Source organism: Macaca fascicularis, chromosome 3 (assembly GCF_037993035.2).
Source record: "Macaca fascicularis isolate 582-1 chromosome 3, T2T-MFA8v1.1".
In the NCBI taxonomy this organism is placed as follows: domain Eukaryota; kingdom Metazoa; phylum Chordata; class Mammalia; order Primates; family Cercopithecidae; genus Macaca; species Macaca fascicularis.
Genome location: NC_088377.1, coordinates 192,392,058 through 192,411,635, shown reverse-complemented (window position 1 = coordinate 192,411,635; position 19,578 = coordinate 192,392,058). Strand labels below are relative to the sequence as shown.

The 19,578-nt window shown below is 61.5% G+C and overlaps 1 protein-coding gene across 19 annotated transcripts in view; it reads right to left on the bottom strand.

Moving 5' to 3' along the window:
* The window catches only part of AGAP3 (ArfGAP with GTPase domain, ankyrin repeat and PH domain 3), a 60,082-nt gene that overhangs the window by 12,333 nt on the left and 28,171 nt on the right, over positions 1 to 19,578 (bottom strand). For 4 of the 19 annotated variants that reach the window (XR_012433037.1, XM_065542794.1, XM_065542795.1 and 1 more), the window contains exons 1-10: positions 16,625 to 17,645; positions 15,416 to 15,474; positions 15,093 to 15,180; positions 14,817 to 14,902; positions 14,477 to 14,618; positions 13,914 to 14,048; positions 13,628 to 13,755; positions 12,097 to 12,255; positions 8,368 to 8,460; positions 3,371 to 3,475 (exon numbers count right to left, since the gene is read on the bottom strand). Coding sequence is in view for 18 of the 19 variants with exons in the window: in XM_065542794.1 (XP_065398866.1) it covers positions 3,371 to 3,475; positions 8,368 to 8,460; positions 12,097 to 12,255; positions 13,628 to 13,755; positions 13,914 to 14,048; positions 14,477 to 14,618; positions 14,817 to 14,902; positions 15,093 to 15,180; positions 15,416 to 15,474; positions 16,625 to 17,507 (1,878 nt within the window). In the remaining variant the exon portion in view is untranslated. Of the gene's footprint in view, positions 1 to 3,370; positions 3,476 to 8,367; positions 8,461 to 8,551; positions 9,530 to 11,494; positions 11,722 to 12,096; positions 12,256 to 13,627; positions 13,787 to 13,913; positions 14,049 to 14,476; positions 14,619 to 14,816; positions 14,903 to 15,092; positions 15,181 to 15,415; positions 15,475 to 16,624; positions 17,646 to 19,578 lie in introns of those variants that run through there. The other 15 variants (XM_045388104.2, XM_074036356.1, XM_045388103.2 and 12 more) reach the window with 10 other exon arrangements.

The following is a 19,578-nucleotide window of genomic DNA, read 5'->3' as shown; positions in this document are numbered from 1 at the left end:
CTCAACGGCTCTCGACTTGCATCCCACAGATTCAGCTTCCCGTCCCTGGTCCCCGTCAGCAGTCCCTGTACACAATCACATCTTAGATCGGCTACTACAGACAACAGTCAACAGCTGGCTGGGCCAAAGGCACAGCTGCACTCCCTCCTTAGGGGAGGGGCTTGGGCTGCTCTAGTTCACAAGGAGGTCACAGAAGCTGCAACAGTTTTCAGGCCCCACGACAGCCGTGGGATGCCCAGGCTGGGACATGGCAGGAAAAGCTGACCCCACGCCAAGAAGAAGAGTTGCACAGGTGGACTCCGTTCGGAGCTAAGGTCCAGAAACTGGCCTCAGGGGAAAGGATGGCTCAACTTCAGCATCTCTGATGGCACCAGCCAGACACTCCGAATTCCCAGGGCAGGCTGGCGCCCACAGCCCCAGACTCCACACTCCCGTGCCCGGGCAACCCTGGAGCCTGGGCCCAGAGGAGAGCGGAGAGAAGCTTGAGGAGCAGCAGCAGGGATGGGAACCTCAGCCAGGCAGCAGCGTTTCCCTCCGTCAGCAGAACGGGGAGCATGGTGGCAGTGGCGGCTGCTCAGGAGAGCGGTCACCACGGCTGCCTTTATTACCCACCATCAAACAGCAATTTCTTCCCCAGCCTCCTCGCTAATTACCCAGCCAGCGTTCTCATCTCGTTTTATTACTGGAATTAACAACGAGTTCAGAGCGTGGAAAGCTATTAAGATGTGTGATTAAGCCACATTCAATTAGTTTCTACAAACAATTTAATTGATGTTGCAGATAGAATTAACAGAAGGTGATTGTGTGAATGGCTCCGCTGGCTGCAAAATGGGGGAGGCTGTGGCGGGCTCTCTTGGGCCAGGCGAGAATCGGGCGTGGGGCTCAGGGCTGGCCCACGAACTCATCCTCTGTGTGTCCTGTCCTGCCCAGCCCCCATCCATAGGTGAGTTACCAGCCCCAATGCCCTTGGGGCTCAGGGGAGACCCTTGCTGGAGCGGAGAGCCAGGCTCAGCCCAGAGTTCTGTCGGAGCCTCTGGAGTTGCTGGAGCTCCTTCCTGGACATGCTTCCTGCCAGGGTGTAGGGTTTGAAGAGCCCCAGAGAGAAGCGGCTGCTCACAGGTAGGGAGGCAGCCTGCTCACTGCTGGCAACTGAAGAGCACGCTCAGGTTGGAAGAGGGTGGCCAGGGGAGATGGAGGAGGCAAGGCAGCAGCCCCGGAGGGAGGGAAAGTGTAGTGGCAGGGGAGGGTGGCGTGGCACAAAGTGAAGCGGCCTCTGCCAGAGCTCCAGAGAGAGCTGTGAGCACATGGAGCCACGACTGGCCATGCCTCCACTCGTGCTTTTGCACCATGTGTAGCCAAGTATGCTTTGGGGCCTGTGACAGGATCTGGGTGCCAGGACTTGAAGGCCTGGCCTTGCAGGGTGAATTCTAAGAACTCACACAGTGCAACAAGTGTGGCATGGAGGGGCACTCCTGGGGGGCTCAGATGCCCACCCTAGCCCCAGGCAGGCAAACCTGGCTCCTTCCTTACTTGACAACACTCGCCCTGTTATTAACTCTTACATGACTCTCTCAGTCAGCCCCAGAGGGAGGTGCTCTTAGCAAGTGCAGAAAAATCTGGGTAATGCTCACAGCCAAAGTCATAGGTCCAAGTCTTAGCCACCAGCCAGGTGACTCTGAAAAGCCACCAACCCCCGAGCTCTGCTCTCCAGCTGGCTGTGTTTCCTCTACTGAAACCAAAACCCAGCCCAACCCCACAACCCACCCTTTCTTCCACATCCCACGACACCCTCTGCCACTCCTCTTCATCCTCGCTGCCTCCACTGTTGGCAGAGGGCACAGACAGTGCACCAAGCTAGGGTCACATAAAACAAGAGAGGAGCAGGTAAGAACCTGGCAAAAGGGGAAGGGGAAGGGCAGCTCCACACAGGTGGGGAAACAGACATTACAAACAGGCCCATTCCCAAGCTCCACCACCGAGATGGGCAGCTGGACATGAGCGAAGGGCACGGCTAAGCTGCCTGGTGGTGTCGGCCGTGAAACACCTTAAGCTGGGACTTAGAAGACTCTGGTGTGGTCTCCTGGCCTCAGCACTCCTACCTGGGACTTCCTGTCTGTGAGTGGCCCTGAAACCCTTGGAGCCTTTCGACAGGGAAATACTGGGGCTCTCCTTGTCTTCTGGCCCTTCCTTTAGCGTAGGGCTCTGTACACAGTAACAAAGCCTGGTGACCACAAGAGTGCCCTTTGGCCTCCTACGATACTTTCTGCCTCTGTCATCAGCGCTCTTCCCAGCAGGCCTGGCGGCCTCTCTCATCGCCTCGCAAGGACTCGCGAGCGGGACAAGGTCTGTGCCCACGGTGGGGAGCGGGGGGCTCGAGCAGGAGCTCAGGAGCTGGCTGCACCGAATGCGGGTGCTCCCTCCTCCAGTCTCCCAGGTACCAGGCCCTGCCCTGTGGAGTAAGGCATGTTACGAAGGGCGAGGGGCTGACTGGTGGTGTCCCCTGAGCTGACGGGGAGGACCATTGCCTGAGGATGGTCAGATACCCGGAAGCCCTGGAGGGCTAGGCCTTCTCTACGCGTCTTCTCCGCAGGACTGTCTGGGCGGTGCTCTCGGGCCTGGGTGATGGCCAGGACACAGGGACCCAGCACCTCTCGGGTCAGGCCTTCCTGACATCTTGGGTGGATTTAGAGGCAGGCCCAGGGCTTCTGGGGGGGGCGGGGGGGCACGCGCTGTGCTTGAGGGGCTTCACAGGAGAACTCATTAGCCCCACAGTGGGGTGGTGACAGAGATGGATTCCGGTGACAGCTGTGTGCTGGAGCCACGCAGTGAGGGGAGGGGAGGAAAGAAGGGTGGAGGGAGCTGCACAGGGGCCACTCCAGTCACCACAACACCCCCCAGCTGGGACACAGGCCACGCGGCCACCAGACCCTCCTAACCACAGACAAGGCTACCCTCACTCTCATCCCAGGAGAACTGTCTGAGGCTCCAGCCCATTCTCAGTAGCCATAGTCCTCCACCATCCCAGGCCTAGGAGCCCACAGCTCCCCACTGGCACTGCCCAGCTTAACACAACTGCTGGGCAACATTGGCACCCCAACTAGAAATTCTGTGGAAGTGGCTGAATCCCCCACCTTAGACAACTGAAAAGTCTGATATACAGCTTGACTGCCCAGAGGGCGAGGGAGGGGCCAGCTGGGTCTTGTGCATGTCCCAAGCTCCAGTGCGAGGTTCCTTCTCCAGGGATGATCCATTCGAAATCACTAAGGTCTGCTTCCCCCCAGTCCTGGAGCCTGCTCGCTGCGAACATTCTGTTATCCTCCCTCTACCCCCTCCCCATACTCCCCCAGGAGACTCCTCCTCCCAGACTCACATGCAGGCTGGGGTGATAGGTGAGCAGCCCATTGTCACAGAGTGTCACGTACTTCTTCTTCCACTCCTTGTTCAGGGACTTGCCGCTCCGCTTCAGCAGGATCCCCTGAGAACAGAGGTCTGATCAGAAACCAGGAGCCAGCCCCGGAGGAGCCAGCCTCATAGGGCATGGGAAGGTCACGATGTCGTTAGGCAATGCCCTCCTCCCTCCCTACTTCTCCTGGGCCACTTTGAGCAAAGCAGCCTTTAAGGACCTATCACTGAACTTGGGAAGGCCCCTTAGACCAGTCCTTCCCCAGAACTCGGCTCTCCCCCATCATCCACCAGGAAGCAGCTGGACCACTGTTCTGGCAGGTGGGCATCTTCCCTCCCCAGTGTGTGGCGCCACCTCCACAGGAGAAGCCTGTCAGGGGTGTAGACCGTCGGGTGTAGATGATCGGAGGTATAGACAGTCAGGGGTATAGATGGTCAGGAGTAGACGCTCAGGGGTGTAGACAGTGGCCATCAGTGATGCTCCTCCCCAAGAGGCTCCAAGGGTCAAAACAGCAGAGATTTTGGTAAGGTCCCGGCCTTCCACCCCCTGTGGTAGCTCCATAATAGGGCAGAAAATCCCCTAATTGTCTCAAGCATCCCCCAGACCACCAAGCCAGGCAGCAGGGAGAGCCAGCCTTCCCTCTCAGCAACCACACTTCCTGCGTAAGCCAGTGAGACTCGCTGAACGCAGAGAGGATGGCTAGAAGGACAAGCGAAAGTGCCACAGCAAGGAGCCTGCCCTGGGGACAAGGCCTGGGCCACAGCTGACACCCAGTAAACATCTGTTGGAAGAATTGGGGAAACGCCCCCTAAAACCCTGGCTGTCAGATGACTAATGCAGGAGACAGACCCCACTAGGAAGATGGCAGGAGACGACGCTCAACCACAGCTGTGGCCTCCTTCCCAGGAGAAACCTACTCCCTCTAGTGAGAACCCTATAAAGACGCCCTTACTGGCTCAGGCTCTCTCCCTCAAACAACACACAACAGCAATGGGACTAGCGTACTCTAAGGCTAAGGCCCTCGGGCTCTGGAGATGCCCTGGAGTCATCCTCAATTCTCCCCCACCCCCCGCCACCTCCGTCCCCAGTCCCCAACACACAGATCAAAGAAATAACCAAGTGTGAGGGATGGACCAGCTCCCCACCCCTGTCCCAACTCCCCTCACCCCACTGGGTGTGCTTGCCTCTCCCAGGCAACAGCTGGGAATGGGAGGCAGGGGTCATTCAGGACTAGGGAGTGCCACAGTGGAGACCAGGGGCAGATCCAGGACCAACATCACCATCTGTGGGCCCCCATCCTCCAAAACCCCCACCTCAAGAGGGCTGAGAAGAGGCTGTGCTCCCTGGAGACTTCAAGGCAAAAATCCCACAAAAGGAAGAGGGGCACAGGTAGATCCACAAACAGGGGGCTGAGTGTGGGGCTCACCCTTAGCTGGGAGAGCAGAAAGGGCAGCACCCCCAGCAGGGACCCTTGAAAAAGCAGACTCTGCCCATACTTAGAGAAGGGGGCACCCAGAGAGAGAAGAGGCCCCAGGATGGCATCTCCTTTAGGAATGGAGAGCCCGCCGGCAGACAGCCAACAACACGGGGACTAAGAGATGTAGGCACAGGGAAATGGCAGCCCCTTGTCTGCAGCTCGTGGGTTAGGGTTAGGGTTAGGGTTAGGGTTAGGGTTAGGGTTAGGGTTAGTGACACCCAGTGGTAGGGGGTGAATATGGGATTCAACTGCACCTTCCTCCTCTAAGTTTTTCCTAATAGAAGGCTCAACCCTAGATGGAAGCAATTAGGGTAAAAGTGATTCCCGTTTCCTGGACCTCTCCCCTCCCCAACAGATGGGGGACGGGTGGAGGCCAGAAAGGGCACCCACTTCCAGCGGCCCTAGCAGCTGTGACATCAGTTGCCGACTTCCCAGCACATTTCACATCCTTGCTGCTCCTCTTCCGGCCACACCAGGGCCAAATGCCATTGCGGGAGGTGCGAGCATGCGGGCTGGAAGCTGACGTACATGGCCATGGGCAGACACATCCTGCTACCTGGCCCCCTTGGCCTGGGAGACCCTACCTTCGAAAGGGGCTTCTGAAGACAAGCGGCATTAAGGGGGCCTTCCACAAGGCAAGCAGGCCCTGCCTCGTGGTCTGTGAAGGAGTCTTCCAGGTCGGCTGGGCCTTGGTGACCTGCCTCTGGGTGTGTTATTCCTGTCACTGGCCAGGGACCAGGTGCACCGAGAGCTCAGAAGCAGTCAACTATTCCCCCTCCGCTGCGACCCTCGGGCTCTGGAGATGCCCTGGAGTCATCCTCAATCCCCTGCCCCCGACCCGCCCCCAACACACAGATCAAAGAAATTACTAAGTGTGAGGGAGGGACCCAGCTCCCCGCCCCTGTCCCGACTTCCCCCACCCCACGGGGTGCGTGCTTCCCTCTCCCAGCCTTCAGCGGGAGACTCCACGGCCGGCCCCGGCCCCCGCCCAGCTCCGCTCCCAGCTCCAGCGGCCTGGAACGTGGAGCCGCTCAAGACCTGCAATGCGCGCAGTTTCTCTTGATAGTCAGGGTGGGAACGGGTCTCCACACCTTTCCGACCCAGACACGTGTGGCTCCTCCCTCCTCGCAGAGAATGTGATCGTGGCGGGGGGGTCCCTCCTCCACCCTGAACGCCCCGGTCCTCGGCAGCGCCCTCCCCGGGCGGAGGCGGGGGAGCCGCTGTAACGACGCTCCTTAGCCGGGGGCGCGGGCGGAACGACCCGGCTGCTCAGCCCCGCCCTGCTCACCCGCCTGCTCACGGAAGCGGACGGGAGGAAACCCGCCTACCCCGCGCCTCTCCCCACTCCCTCTCCAAAGAAGCTACAGGGGTTCCTGCTCCCTCCCCGGCCGGCCGGCTGCGCACGGCGGAGCAGGAAGCAATCTGGGGCGGAATGGGAGCGGCGCGGAGGCGCGGAGGCGACAGCCCCCAGAGGACCCGTTCCCGCCGCCGCCTCCCTCCCAGCTCCGCCAGCCGACTTAATTGCGGAGTCCGGATTGATTGGGAATGCAAATGGCAACTGAAATGCAATCTCCACTCCCAGCAGGAGCTGGGGGGGAGGGGAAGGAACAGAACCGGGAGAACGGGACAGGAGGGCGGAGCAAGGAGGGGCTACAGATCTGGCGGGGCTGGACCGGTGGCAGCAGGGAGGTCCGAGAGCGGGGAAGCGCCAGAAATGGCCACCAAGCTGGAAGAAGACAACGGATGCGCCCCGCCCCTAGCGAGTGATCGTTACAGAACGGGAAGGAGCGGGCACCCCTTATAGGGTGTCACTGCATCAGGCACAAGCCTCTGACACCTGCCCCCAGCAGGCGGCACCCCTCTGGGCTGTGTAGCTAGAGGGTCTTCCTACTGAGCGTCCCTGAGATTTAGGGGTGAAAACACCAGTGACCTACTGACTCTAAGACTGGACCCCAGGTTCAAGTTCACAGGGCTTCCTCCCCAACCCAACATCTCTCCTTCCTTCCCATGTGAGAGATTCAGGGAATAAGTCAGCCCCTGATGACCACAACTCCCAGTGAGGAAAGGGAGCACGTACAACCCTAAGGAAAGCGGTCCCATTTTCGTAGTGAATTCGGTGAAGTGTGTCTACACACCCACTCACCGCCCACGCCCTCCCTTGCACTCCCCATCTCCAAGTAGGGAGCTGAGAAGCCTACGCCCAAAGCACAGGGCATCATCTAGCAGGGGCCCCCACAAAGGAGGTGCCCGGAGAGAGGGGACCAAATGAGCAACAGGTTTGTGCAGGGTCTGATTCTGCCCAAAGACACACACACACACACACACACACACACACACACACACACACACAGGCACTCCATGAACGAACAGTGAAGCCTCTGGCTGCTGTCACTGTGCTCTTGGCCTTTCAGGGGGCCTCCCAGTAGGCTGGCCCAACTGGAGTGGTCACTGTCAGACATAAATGCAATGAACATTTCAAGGAGGGGTGAGCGGAAACAATACAGATCACTGCATGGGACCCTGTGGGACCCTGCCCTCTGGGACACTACCCTGCTTGGGACTCTTCATTCTAAATGGACTTTCGCAGGGGGTCAGAAACCCCCAGCCTTAACGAATGAATCCTGGTCACACTGGCCCCTCCTCACAAGCGGTCACACTGCCCATGAGTCCCAGCCCAGGAGAGCCACACCTGACCGCAGGCCTTGCCACGCTGGGCTCAGGTGCTCTGGCCACATCAGCCTCCTCCGTGGTCAAAACGTGGCAGTACAGCTACCTATGTACGTGGCTTCTCCAGCCACCGGATCCCAAGAAATTCTGTGCCAATTGCCCCCGTCCTTATGGGCACCCCAGCCCCTCAGGCTCTTGCCCACACGCCAAAGACACACCTCCCCATTCTACTCCAGCAGCTCTGGCTCAACACACCAGAGAGACGCCCTCTGTGGGGCAATGCCCTGTCCAGTGCAGGAACCCAAGACCAGAGGTCTGGCAGAAGGCAGGCCCACTGCTCCCAGAACTGACTAGAAAGGAGGTGGGAGAGGTGAGGAGGTAGAGTCTCAACTTTTTTCTTTAAAGACGATCAGAGGCCCTTATTAACAAAACCATGCCAACAGACCTAGCGCTGGACTAGCCCTCAGTATCCCCTTCCACGCAAGGCTGCTCGGGTTGCTCATTTTCCTTAGCCACTCAACCCTCTCCAGACCCAACTCCAGAACCAGCGGGACAGGCTGAGCGACTGGCTGAACACGGCAGGTAGCTCTCTGCTGCCCTCCTGTGGTGATCAGAAGGTTCAGGCAGATCTAGCGGCCAGAAGTTGGCGGCGCAGGGAAGGCGGCTTCTCACGGGAGAGCCTGTCCCTTGTTAAGGACTCCACCTGGGAGGGTGGTGCTGGCCTCTGATGCCATCTCCCCCATGAGAAGAGGCTCTGGGAAGAGCCACATTCCTGGGCCTCATTCTGAGCCCTGGAGCACACGGGAAGAGAAGCGCTGACCTGCTTGATGGGGATGGCGCGGCCGCTCCCGATGCTGTCCACCTTGCACTCGGCGGCCTTCTTCTCCCGGTCCAGGTCAGCACCCTTCCGAGACTAGAAGAGAAAACAAAAGGCGTGTTAAAGAGGCCCAGGGTCTGCCGAGAACTGCCCACCTGGACTTCCCGGCCTCCCTCCTGCCTCCCACCTCCTGGGCAGCCCTAGCAGTGGGTCGGGCCAGGGCGGCGGGACGGGAAGGAACTGAGACCACGAGTATTCCAACGGGTTTATTCTTACACACGGCACCATACAGAGCAGCACAGGTCACTGAGCCGGGCCCGCCCCTTACAAAAGAGCAAGGACAGAGAGGCCAAGGGCGCGAGGAGCACGCCCGGGGCGGGGGCGTAAGAGAAGCAGGGGCAAGGAGGTGGTCGGTGGGGCTGCTGGTCGGGAGCACAGGGCGCGACAACCGGGAGCGCAAAGTCCACAAGTGAGCGGGCAGATGGCCCATCTGCGGCACAGACACCACATGGCACGTGGCACCGAGCGCGTCGGCGTGGCCCAAGGGGCACAGTGGATGGACAGAGAGAGGAGAGAGGCCAGAAGAGGCCCTGCACCCTGTCAAGCTCCTGGGGCAGAGTCCACCCGAATGCGGATCCTAGGAAATAGGGGGAGGCCAAAAAGAGGGGGCAAGGCAAGCGCGGCGGCGGCGGCGGCTTCCGGAGCAGGAGCAGGAACGGCAGAGGTCCATGCAGGAAGGAGCAGAGGAGGGGAGGGGCAGGAAAGCGCCCCCCAGGAGCAGCCGGGCTGGGCGGGCTTGGACTCCCCCGCCCCTCTGGGCCTCGTCGCGCTGGCCAGCGCCGGGCGTGGGGCAGAGCTGCCTTCTTCTCCATGCAGCGAGCCTGCAGCGTCCGGCCGGGCCTGGTCCCCGGCAGCCCCCAGCGCGGGCTCCGGCGCTCCTAGCCTTCCCTGGGGGTGGGGTTAGTTACAAAGGTTCCCGTGGGTCTCTGGAGTGGGGAGCTCGGCGGCCGCTTCTCATCTGAGAGCAGTCCCAGGGCCCGGCCCGCCTCCGGCCCCGCACAGGGGGCATGTCCAGAGGTGCTGTGTGTCACCAACTGGTCTTCTAATTTGGAAGGAGTTGGAAAGGCCTTTTTGTTGATGAAAAGTTGGAAACAGTGGCACATATCTGCAAATATCGAAAGAATAAAGATTTTGGCAAGTTATACTCAAGCCCCGCACAAGTCGGTCAGCACCGGTGAGGGCAGAGACCCAGGCGCCTGGGGAGCGGCGGCAGCGGAATGAAGAGGAGGAGGAGGAGAAGGACAGGAGGAGGAGGAGGAGGAGGAGGTGGATGAGGAGAAGGACCAGGAGGAGGAGGCGGCGGCGGCGGGCGGCAGCGGCACCTGCTGGCCAGACACAGGCCAAGCGTCCACCTCAGCAGGGGATGGTATGTTTGCCACAAGGCAGCCCAGGCCCCATCCCTCCTGTTCTCCCAGGCTGCCAGGAGCCAAGGGCAGAGCGAGGGGACACAGGGCCACAACTGCAGTGTGGGAGAAAGCAAGGCCAAAGAAAACAAGGAGAACCGGGCAAAAGAGCCACCAGAGAGCAAAGTGCCGCCCAGCAGCTCCACAGGTGGCACCGCCCCATCCCCTCCTAGGCTCCACGGCCTGAACCGCCACAGCCCTCTGCCCCTTCGGCCCAGGGAGGAGGAAGGTGGATGGGACTGCTGCCACCGGGTCCCCAGACAGAAGAGCCGGTTGGGGGGAGTGGGGTGAAGCCCACCCCAGCCAGATTGTGAGCCAAGAGGCCCCAACCACCAGAGGACCCCTGGGAGCCCAGAGGGGCACCTCCCCATGCGGACAGGAACTGGGGCAAGAGCAGCAACGAAATGAGCACATGAAGTCACAGGAGAGACTGGAGACAGCACAACCATGTCCAGTGGGGGTCACTAGCCACAGAGCAAGCAGGACATAAGGGGCTCGCCCTCAAGCAAGCACGTCGCTGCTGGGGAGGACGATGAGGGAGAAGAGGGGAGGCCCCAACAGCGATGATGAGAGGGGAGGTCCCAAGATACACCCACAGAGACGGACGCGTCTTGAGGCTGCCTCAGGGATGATGGTGCAAGTGAGGTCACCACGGAAACAATGGAAAGAAAATATAAGGTCGCCGCTGTGAGGATGGAGAGAATGGAAGGGCCAGAGGGAAGGCCGTGCCGTGAGCAGCCAGGATGGAGGGCAGCACAGTCGAGGCAGGCAGCAGAGAGCACAGAATGGCAGGAAGCACGGGGCCAAGGGAGGAGGCCGGGGGCTGGGCAAGGGTGGAGGAGAGGGTAGCAGGGCAGGGGAAGGCAGGGGGTGCCCTGGGGTTGCTACAGAGCTCGCCAGCAAGGGGAAGGGGAGATTAAGAATGGAACTGAGACAGAGGATGACTGAGGCATGATGCCAGGGAGCAGGGTGCCCAGGCCCTGGCGGCAGTCACTGTGGACAGAGGCACCCAAGGGCCCCGCAGCAGCAGCAGCAGCAGGTGTGGGCTCGAGCAGCCCCCCCTCCCCGCTCTAATTTCTCAATGGCCATGGACAGAAAGGAGAAGCTGCGCATCTAGGCAGGGTCAGGGCCGGGCAGCTGCAATGTGTGGCAGAGCCGTCAGCACAGAGGCTCTGTTAGCATGGATGGCCGCGAGGGCAGGTGGCGGGCTCGGGACGGAGGCAGGCAGCAGGGAGGGAGAAGTGAGCTGGGCAGGCAGAGGCGAGGATGAGTGAGCAGGGCTTGGAAGCGCCAGCTCTGTCCGGGCAGGGTCCGGAGATCTGGCCTGGCCGGCCGCACTCAGGCCCAGGCTGAGAGCCAAGCCAAGCCCTGCTCTTGGAAAGAGGCGCATGGAGTGACGCGGAGGGGCGGGCACTCTCGTGACAACCCACACGGGGGTTCACCCACCTTTGTCTGGCCCAAGACTCCTGGAACATCCAGCCAAGCCCGGCTGGAGGGTTAGGGTTTGGATGGGCTCTGTGTGTCGCACATTGGGAGTGGAGAAACAGCAGGCCCTGGGGCCTGAGAGCCAGGGGCCACCCTCAGCCGGGCCAGCACAACAGCCCCCGGGTGTGGGGTGTGAGGTTTGTGAGGGGTGAGTGAGGAGCTCACAAGGAGACAGGACAAACCTGAGAGGGAGGAACGAGGCAGCGTGGTGAAGCCCAGGAAAAGATGGCTAAGCCTTTGTTAAACCAATCACAGCGGTGGGTGGAAAGCATGAATTTTCCCCTCGGCAGTGGGGTAACGGAAAAAGAGCCGGAAGGCGGACGGGGAGGCCTGGGCTCTGACTCTAGCTGGGCCAGCTAACCCTCTGTGTCGCCTTGGGCAAACAGCCTTCCGGCCGCCGGTTCATTAGCTGTTGAATCAAAGGGGGTCAGGGGAGTTAGGCCAAGTGAGTCCAAGGATACCTTCAAGCTGACAGACACCCTAAAGGGGCCTAGGAGACAGGAAGGCGGCGGGGAGGGTGAGTGTGTGCGGCAGAGGGCAGGGAGGACTGCAGGGACAGGGTGAGGGCCACTACTGGAAGCCCCTTGTGGGCGCAGAGGAACAGTATGGAAGACTCTGAGGGCACCGGCAAGGACCCTCAGGAGCCGTGTGTATCTGAGGGAGAGACTGCAGGTGCCGTCTTCCTGACTTGGGGCTGCCCACGCCCCTCCTGGCTGGGAGCTCGGCGCTCAGCCCTGCCTGTGCAGCAAAGGCGGCTGGGCGGGGGAGGAGGGCGGTCACGTACCGTGAAGATGTTGGAGCGCCGCTTGGACTGCTTGCGGATGGGTGTGGGGGTGGAGGAGGCAGCGATGGTCTCGATGCGCAGCTCCCGCTGGCTGATGCTGGGGGTGGAGGGGACTGAGGACGAGTAGTCGCTGAAGGCGCTGCCGCCGCCATTCGTGGCCTAAGGACAGAGAGGGCTGCTGAGGGCAGCTCTGGGTCAGGGAGCGGGACGGGCACCAGGCGGGTGCCAGGAATCCCTGTGCTCATGGGGGCCTGGCCAGGGCTCATGGGCAGCAGAGGGGCCACTAGCCCCTATAGGCGGTATGGGAGAAACATTCACCTGGCCTAGAGGCCAGCAGGATCTACTGTCACCTTGCCAGGGCTGCCCCACTAGGGCAGCAAACCCTCGTCCTGGGACCCCGGCAAGAGTGCTTCTGGCCAACCAGGGAGCTAAGTCAGAGGCACAGGCTGGCAGGCGAGAATCAGCTGCAGAGCCTGGCAGTGAACAGACTGGAGTCCTAACCTGCAGGTGGTCTGGAAGGAGGTAGAGGGTCACCCTGGACAAACTCTCACATTCAGGGATGTATGTTTAGAGTGCAGGAGGCCAGGAGGCGGGAGCCGGGAGCCGGGGGTGGCCCAGGGCACTGCGGGAGGCTGAGGGTGGTACCTAGCATGCCCGTGGCAGGGAAAAGGGATTCCATGACAGCTGGGGCAGAGAGAACAGAGCTACGATTCCCAGTCAGAGTAAGGTGTAGATGTAGAACAGAGAAAGGAAAGAAAGAGAAAAAGACAGAGATCACAGAATGGAGAAGAAACGGTATGGCAGCTCCTCCAGGACTCAGGAAACATGCATGGCACAACCAGGTGGCCCGCACCGCAACTGCCCTCACTAGAGTGTGTGGCCTGCCCGGCTGCCTCCCTTGAATCCTAACCTGTACAAGAGGTGCTTGGACCACTGCCCCTCCACAACCTGCCCCTTGGGACACGGACCACTGCAGAAGTGAGCTGCACAAGTCCCACTCTGTCGGTGTCAGGCGGGGCTGCTCAGAGGCAGTGAGAAGGACACAGCCCTCCTCCTCCTTTTTCCCACGTGGGAATGCTGCCGCCTTCTCACAGCCCTAAAGGGGGGGGTCCCTGAAATGCAACCAGGCTGTCCTGGAACGCCAGCTGCAGCCAGGGCAAGCCTTGGAAAGATGATGGCCATTCGCAGAGATAAAGTGCAGTGGCTGCTGCGTTGACCACACCATCTGTGGGTGGCCCAGGACTTTCAGCAGAGGGCATCGGGGTAGGGAATGCAGGCCGTGGAATGGTGGAGAGCAGACAGAAGTGGGGATTGCAGCGGGAAGGGTCAGGCACCATGGGGCAGGGATGAGGCCAAGGCTATGGTGCAGGCTAAATGGAATTCCAACCAATGTTTCCAAGCCACATGCAAGGCTGGGAGGCCAGAGGAAGGTGGACAGGTGTGAGCAGGAGGCCAGCACAAGTGGCAGGACGCACAGAGGCAAGACAGACATGGCGGACACAGGCAGGGCGGGGCAGGATGCAGGCCGAACCTGGTTGATATGCACGGCCGGGATGGAGGCGGCGGACACCGCCGAGTGGCTGGGCGAGTTGGGCAGTGACTTGCAGGGCCCGATGGCCAGTTGCTGCTTCTTCCGCAAGGCCACTACCTTCTGGGCCACTGCAGGGGACAGCAGAGTCAATTATACCCACTGGAGAGAAGGGAAAAACCTGGCTTAGCACCTCCCCCCAGACATACAGCCTTGCTCACTGGGAGCCTTCCAATCACCAGCACTGGGGCCTCGGCTGCCAGTGACTCCCGCCCGGCACCCGAGTTACCGTCCTGGAAGACACGCTCCACATTGAGCCCGTAGGTCGCGCATGTCTCGTAGTAGGTGCACCGCTTCAGATCTGTGGAGAGCTTGCGGGCTCTGCTGTCGTCGATGACCCGGGGGTTCGCAGCACTGATGGCGTCTGTTGGAGGTGGGAGGGCGGGAGTCACTCAGCTTTCGGAGAAGCTGGAGTAGTGTGGTGGGGGGCATTTGGCCTAAGGGCAGGTGGGCAAAGGGCCTGGTGAGTGGAACACACAGAGCACCAAGAATGCAGGCGCCTGGATCTCATTTCAATCCTGCCATGGCCTCACTGAGTGCAAACCAGCAAGCACTTCAGCTCTGAGCATGTTTATTCATCTAAAAAAATATGGACCTGCTAGTCACTGGGACGGCAGGTTTCAGTGGGCACAAAAGCCTTCAGACATGAGCAGATGGAGAGCACTGACAGTCCCGGTCAGCACTGGGAAAACAGTGGGGGCTTGGGGGCTTTCTCACACCTGCCCATCCCCCCCATGCGTCCTTGCCCGGGGCCTCCTACTCTCTGCCAGCTCCTGCAGGGCCCCGCCTCACCCTGCGTGCCCACAAGCACCATGGGCACCTCGCTGGCGTTGCGGAAGCTGCAGAGACGCAGGAAGTAGTTGTACACCGTCTGGAAACTGATTTCATCCTCCAGGCTGAACACAAACACCACTGCATCCACCCAGGCAGCAAACTAGGGGAAACCAAGTAAAATTAGCGCCCGCAACTAGACCTGGTAAACTCCCACGCAGGGCAGGTGGACCCAAGTGGACCCTTCTCCCTGGACACACCACCTCTCCCTGGACACACCACCTCTCCCAGTCCCAACCAGCAAGCTCAAGAAAGGGCTCCGGGCACAGGGGTGGGCCCTAACCCCGGGCAGGAGCATCACCTGGAGCTCAGGGGGACCTCCTTCATCTCGGATCAGCAGCAGGTAACTCTGGCCATCCACCACAATCTCCTTCTTAAACCGCCCCCCTAGGACAGAGCGCACAGTCAGGTCCAAAGTGTGGAGAAAGAGCCCAGGGGCCAAGAAGAAATCTACAGCTTTCCATGGAGGAGGTAAGAGGACTGGAAGGGGGCTGGAGACCCCCAACTCTCCCCCACTGTGGGCGGGAGGGGGAGGAGTGGCCGGCCTCAGGGCCCAGGCTGGGCCCGTGACGCTCACCTTCAGGGGACTCCTCCTGGACATAGGTCCCCGTCAGATAGCGGTGCACCAGGGCTGACTTCCCGCTAGATAGGTTCCCCACTATGCCCTGCGGGAGAGGAAGGGGTAAGTGGGTCAGAGGGCACGAGGGAGAAGACCCAGCAGGAAAAGCAAAGAAGCGGCAGGAGGGAGAAAGGCCAGGGCTGAAGGGGAGGAGAGAGGGCAGAGAGGGCCAAGCTGAGCAGAGAAGGGGACAGAAGCTGGAGAAGCAAGGCCCAGGCCCGTGGCACCCAGCCTCGCCCCCCGGCTCCAGGCCACCTGCGCTGCCCATGGGCCGCACTCACCACTTTAAGCTCCGGTACGGAGCGGCTCAGCGTCCACTCCTGGCTGTTCACAAACGAGTCTGCGGAAGACAGAGCCGCCCCGTCAGGGCCAGGGTGGCACACACACCTGTCCCAACCACTGCTGCCTGTGTCGCCTATGATGCCCTCCCCAGGCCCAGGCCAGAGGACAGCAGCTTCCTCCACGGGACCCCCAACCCTCACCGCTAGATCCCCTAGGAGGCAGTGGGAAGGTTCTTTTTGAGTGGAGCAGAGTGAGGATGGTCTTCAGAACAGGACTCTGAGGGCTGTGGGCTCAGTCCCACTGGGCTCAGCCCTGTGTCCTTCCTCTCCTCCTGCTCCAGCAGGTTTATTGTCCCCCCACCCAGCCACACCTGACCTAGTGCCCCTGTGGCCCAAATACTAGGCTCAAGCTAGAGGCCAATCCAGCAGGCCTCAGAACAGACCCAAGGGCTGGGCACCTGGTTGGGGGGCAGACTCCTGCAAGTAAGAACAGCACAACCTGGCAGGGTGGGGCCACCCACCACATTCCTGAGCCGGGTGAAAAGGGAGGAGCCTGGTCTGGCCTGGCCCTGTTCTGCCAGGGGCAGGTGGATAGGGAGGCATCTACCCCACCTGCCTCCTCCCTAAGCTCCTCCTTAGCAGGGAGGCCGCCTCCTGGGCTCGCTTCCCTTCAGTCCATTCTCAGAACCTGACTGGCAGGTCCCTTATACCCAGAGCCGTCTGACAGCCAGGCCCCCATCTCTGTCACCTCCAGGTTCCACATGCGTGCTCGGGCCAGCTCTGGGAACCCCTCTCTGGCTGGGCAGCACTGCCCTGGCTTCCAGAGGCACTGTCCCAAGTTTGTGTCAAAGAGTAGTTATGACGACCAGGTCCACAGCAGTCCCTAACCTCAAGCGCGGGGCAGCCGGAGGCGAGCACGCTGCCCCGACAGGGAACTAGGAAAGGTGTCTGGCCTAGCCCAGAGCCCTCTGACTCTGGTGAGTCTCCTTCCTTTCCTGGACCGCACCCGAGAGCGAACCCTCCGGGCGGTCCTTCTGGGTCACTGTCGAAGACCCCAGACGCCAGGCGCGGACGGCACTCGGGCCAGACCACAGACCCGGCTAGCCCCGGACGCGCGCCGCAGCCTGCCTCACCTGGGCGCGCCCGGCCTTTCTCCCGCGAGCTGTTTTCTGCCAGACGCCCCCCAGACCCCCGGGCCAGCCCCCTTACCGCTGGGCGCGCGCAGGAGCTCCGGGGCCGCAGCCGCCCGACGGCTCCACAGCGGCGCGGCGGGCGCGGGCTCCCTCCGGCGGAAGCGGCTGGTGAGCAGCCTCCAGAGGCCGGCGGCGGTGCGGGGGCGGCCGGACTCCGGCGCGACACGCGGGGCGTCGGCGCCCAGCAGGTCACGGCGGCTGGGGAAGGTGCTCAGGGAGCCGGCGTCGCCGTCGCTACGGGTCCGCGCGCGGGGCGGCCGGGCCAGCAGCCCCGACTCGGAGCGCCGCACCTCCTGGCCGCGGCGCAGGCGGAAGCTGAAGCTCTTCCTGAGTGCCGCCAGGCCGCGCCGGGGCCCCTCCGGCCCGCGCCCGCCGCGCAGCACCGGCCAACGCTGGCTGCTCCACAGCGCCGTGCCGCGTAGGAAGCCCGCGCTGCCTGCGCGCCCCAGACCCGCGCCGGGCGCCTCGGCCGCCGCCAGCTCCAAGCGGTTCACCTCCAGGAAAGTCATGCTGGCCGGCCGGGGCCGCGGAATCGGCTCCCCTCGGGTGCGGCTGCGCCGGGTCGGCGCGGGGCTAGACGCGGGGCTGGGCGCGGGGCTGGGCGCAGGCGAGACGGGCGGTCCCGAGGGCGCCGGGCCCCGGCGGCCGAGGCGCGGGCGCAGGAGGCCGAACAGCAGGCCGCGGGCGCCGGTGGGCGGCTGCTCGGGGCCGCCCGAGCACACGCTCCGCGGCCGCGCCGGCTGCTCACGGGCGGCGCACAGGGCGGCCTGCAGGGCGGCGGCCGCGCGGCCGGCCGGGGCGCCGTGCAGGTCCAGCGAGTCGCAGACGCTGTGGGCGCGGCGGCAAACGGCGGGCCGCTCCCTGGGACAGCTGTCCCCCTGCGGCCAGCCCCGCTCCATGCTCAGGGCCGGCGGGCGCTGGCCAGGCCCATGGCGAGGGGCACAGGGCTGGGCCCGGGCCGGGGCCGCGGCCGGGGCGCACGGACCTCCGGCCTCTGGGCACCTGGTGTGGGCCGAGTTGAGTCCCTCAACTCCTCCACCTCGCGGCCGGCAAGCCCAGACCTGGAGAGGCCGGGAGCCAGCCCAGCCCGGAGAGAGAGGCGGCAAGTCTGGCCTGGAACACCCGGGAACGGCGGGTCGGGTCGGCGCGGCGCGGCGCGGGGGAGCCGGCCTGCTGGGGCAGCCCCCGGGAGCCCTCGGAAAACAGGAAATTCCAGCCCAGGGCTCCTCCTAGGATCAAGCAGGTAGGTGAGGTGCTGTCATTACGAGCAGGCCAACTAAATAACAGTCCTCAGTCCACCACACACTGGGCCCCATTTTGGAGAAAAGTGGGCCATTTCTTATTCTTCAAAAGAAGAGCCAGAAAAGCGAACAACATGAGGCGCCGAAGTATGACAGGCCTGAGTGAGAAGTCAGAGGCAGCCATGCCGGCTCTGCGGGAGAGTCCTCATCTGCAGCACGCGAGCTTCAGCGCGGTGGTCTTGTCTTAGCTTTTGGCTCTGACATTCTGAGGTCGAGAGCTGCTGGCTGCTACAGTTGGCTTCTGTTGATGACTGAGGCTGTCTTCTTTGGAGGTTATAAAATCCGGAAGATACTCATCTGTCTGGACTGAGTTAAGCGTCCTGCCTAAGGGCAGCAGAGAAATCAAAGATAACCTCGGCCGCAGTTCTGGGTGAGTGACTCACTTCTGAGGCCCGGACCTCTCCAGGCCCCTGCTGCTCACTGGGTCTCACCTCCTGTCGGGATGATGGGCCGAGATCAAGTGGTAGCCTGCGGTACTGGCTGGAGCCTGACGTTCTGTAAATGAAAACACTCCTCCAAGCTCCGAAGCCCTTCCAATTCATGACTGTGGGCTGCCTGGACACCCAATAAACCCAGGGCTCACCCAGAATGGGGGCAAGAGCTCCCCGGCTGTGATTGACACTGCATTGTAAACATCAGTCCTCTCCCAGGCTCTGAAGACCAGCCAGTTTCCTGTCATCCACAAAGTCAGAAACCATTGGCTGCCTCAATACCACCGGCAGATCAGGAGAAACCAGTTTAAGTAGTGGCAAGGGACGAGGGGCTTGCATTTCCTTTAAAGAGATAATACTGCCCACTTTTCTCCACCCCCAGTACAGCCCAACTTCCAGTGTCCTTTTCAGTTTTAGAATTCCATGGACCTGGTCAGAGCCAAGTAGGAGATAAAAGTGGCACATTCCTGAGGGGCTGGGTGGGAATGCCTAAGGAAGGCAGGGCCTCTCCATCCTAGGTGCTCCCTGCAGAAAGAGCACTGGAAATTCCCAAGTCCTGGGCTGGATCTCCCAGGCCTGGAGAGGCCCTGGTGGTGAGTTTGTATTTCCATAGGACTAGTTATTAGCGTTCGTGAAGACAGCTTCTTCCCGTACGGGATGCATGTTCGCCCCCACAATAGAAGCACCTGCAGAAGCACCCTTCGCGGGTCCTCAGGCAGGCAGAGAGACAAGAACACAACTCAGTGAAGCCAGCCAACGTCACTGAGCTGCAGATCAAAAGGAAATGCATTCTGCCTTGACCTCCCTATCTGCGTGTATCTGTTCTCTCTCACACACAACAGGGAATGGCTGTTCCGCCAAAGAATAAGGCTGCCCACTCACAAGCCCATTCTGCAAGCCAATGAAAATGCAAGCAAAGGGCCGGGCACGGTGGCTCACGCATGTAATTCCAATGCTTTGGGAGGCCGAGGCGGGTGGATCACCTGAGGTCAGGGGTCTAAGACCAGCCTTGCCAACATAGTAAAACCCCATCTCTACTAAAAATACAAAAATCAGGCACCATGTCTCGTGCCTGTAATCCCAGTGCTTTTGGAGGCCGAGGCAGGCAGATCACTTGAGTCCAGGAGTTGGAGACCAGCCTGGGCAACATGGTGAAACCCCGTCTCTACAACAACAACAACAACAAAATGAAAGATTAGCCAGGCATGGTGGTATCAGCCTGTGGTCCCAACTACTTG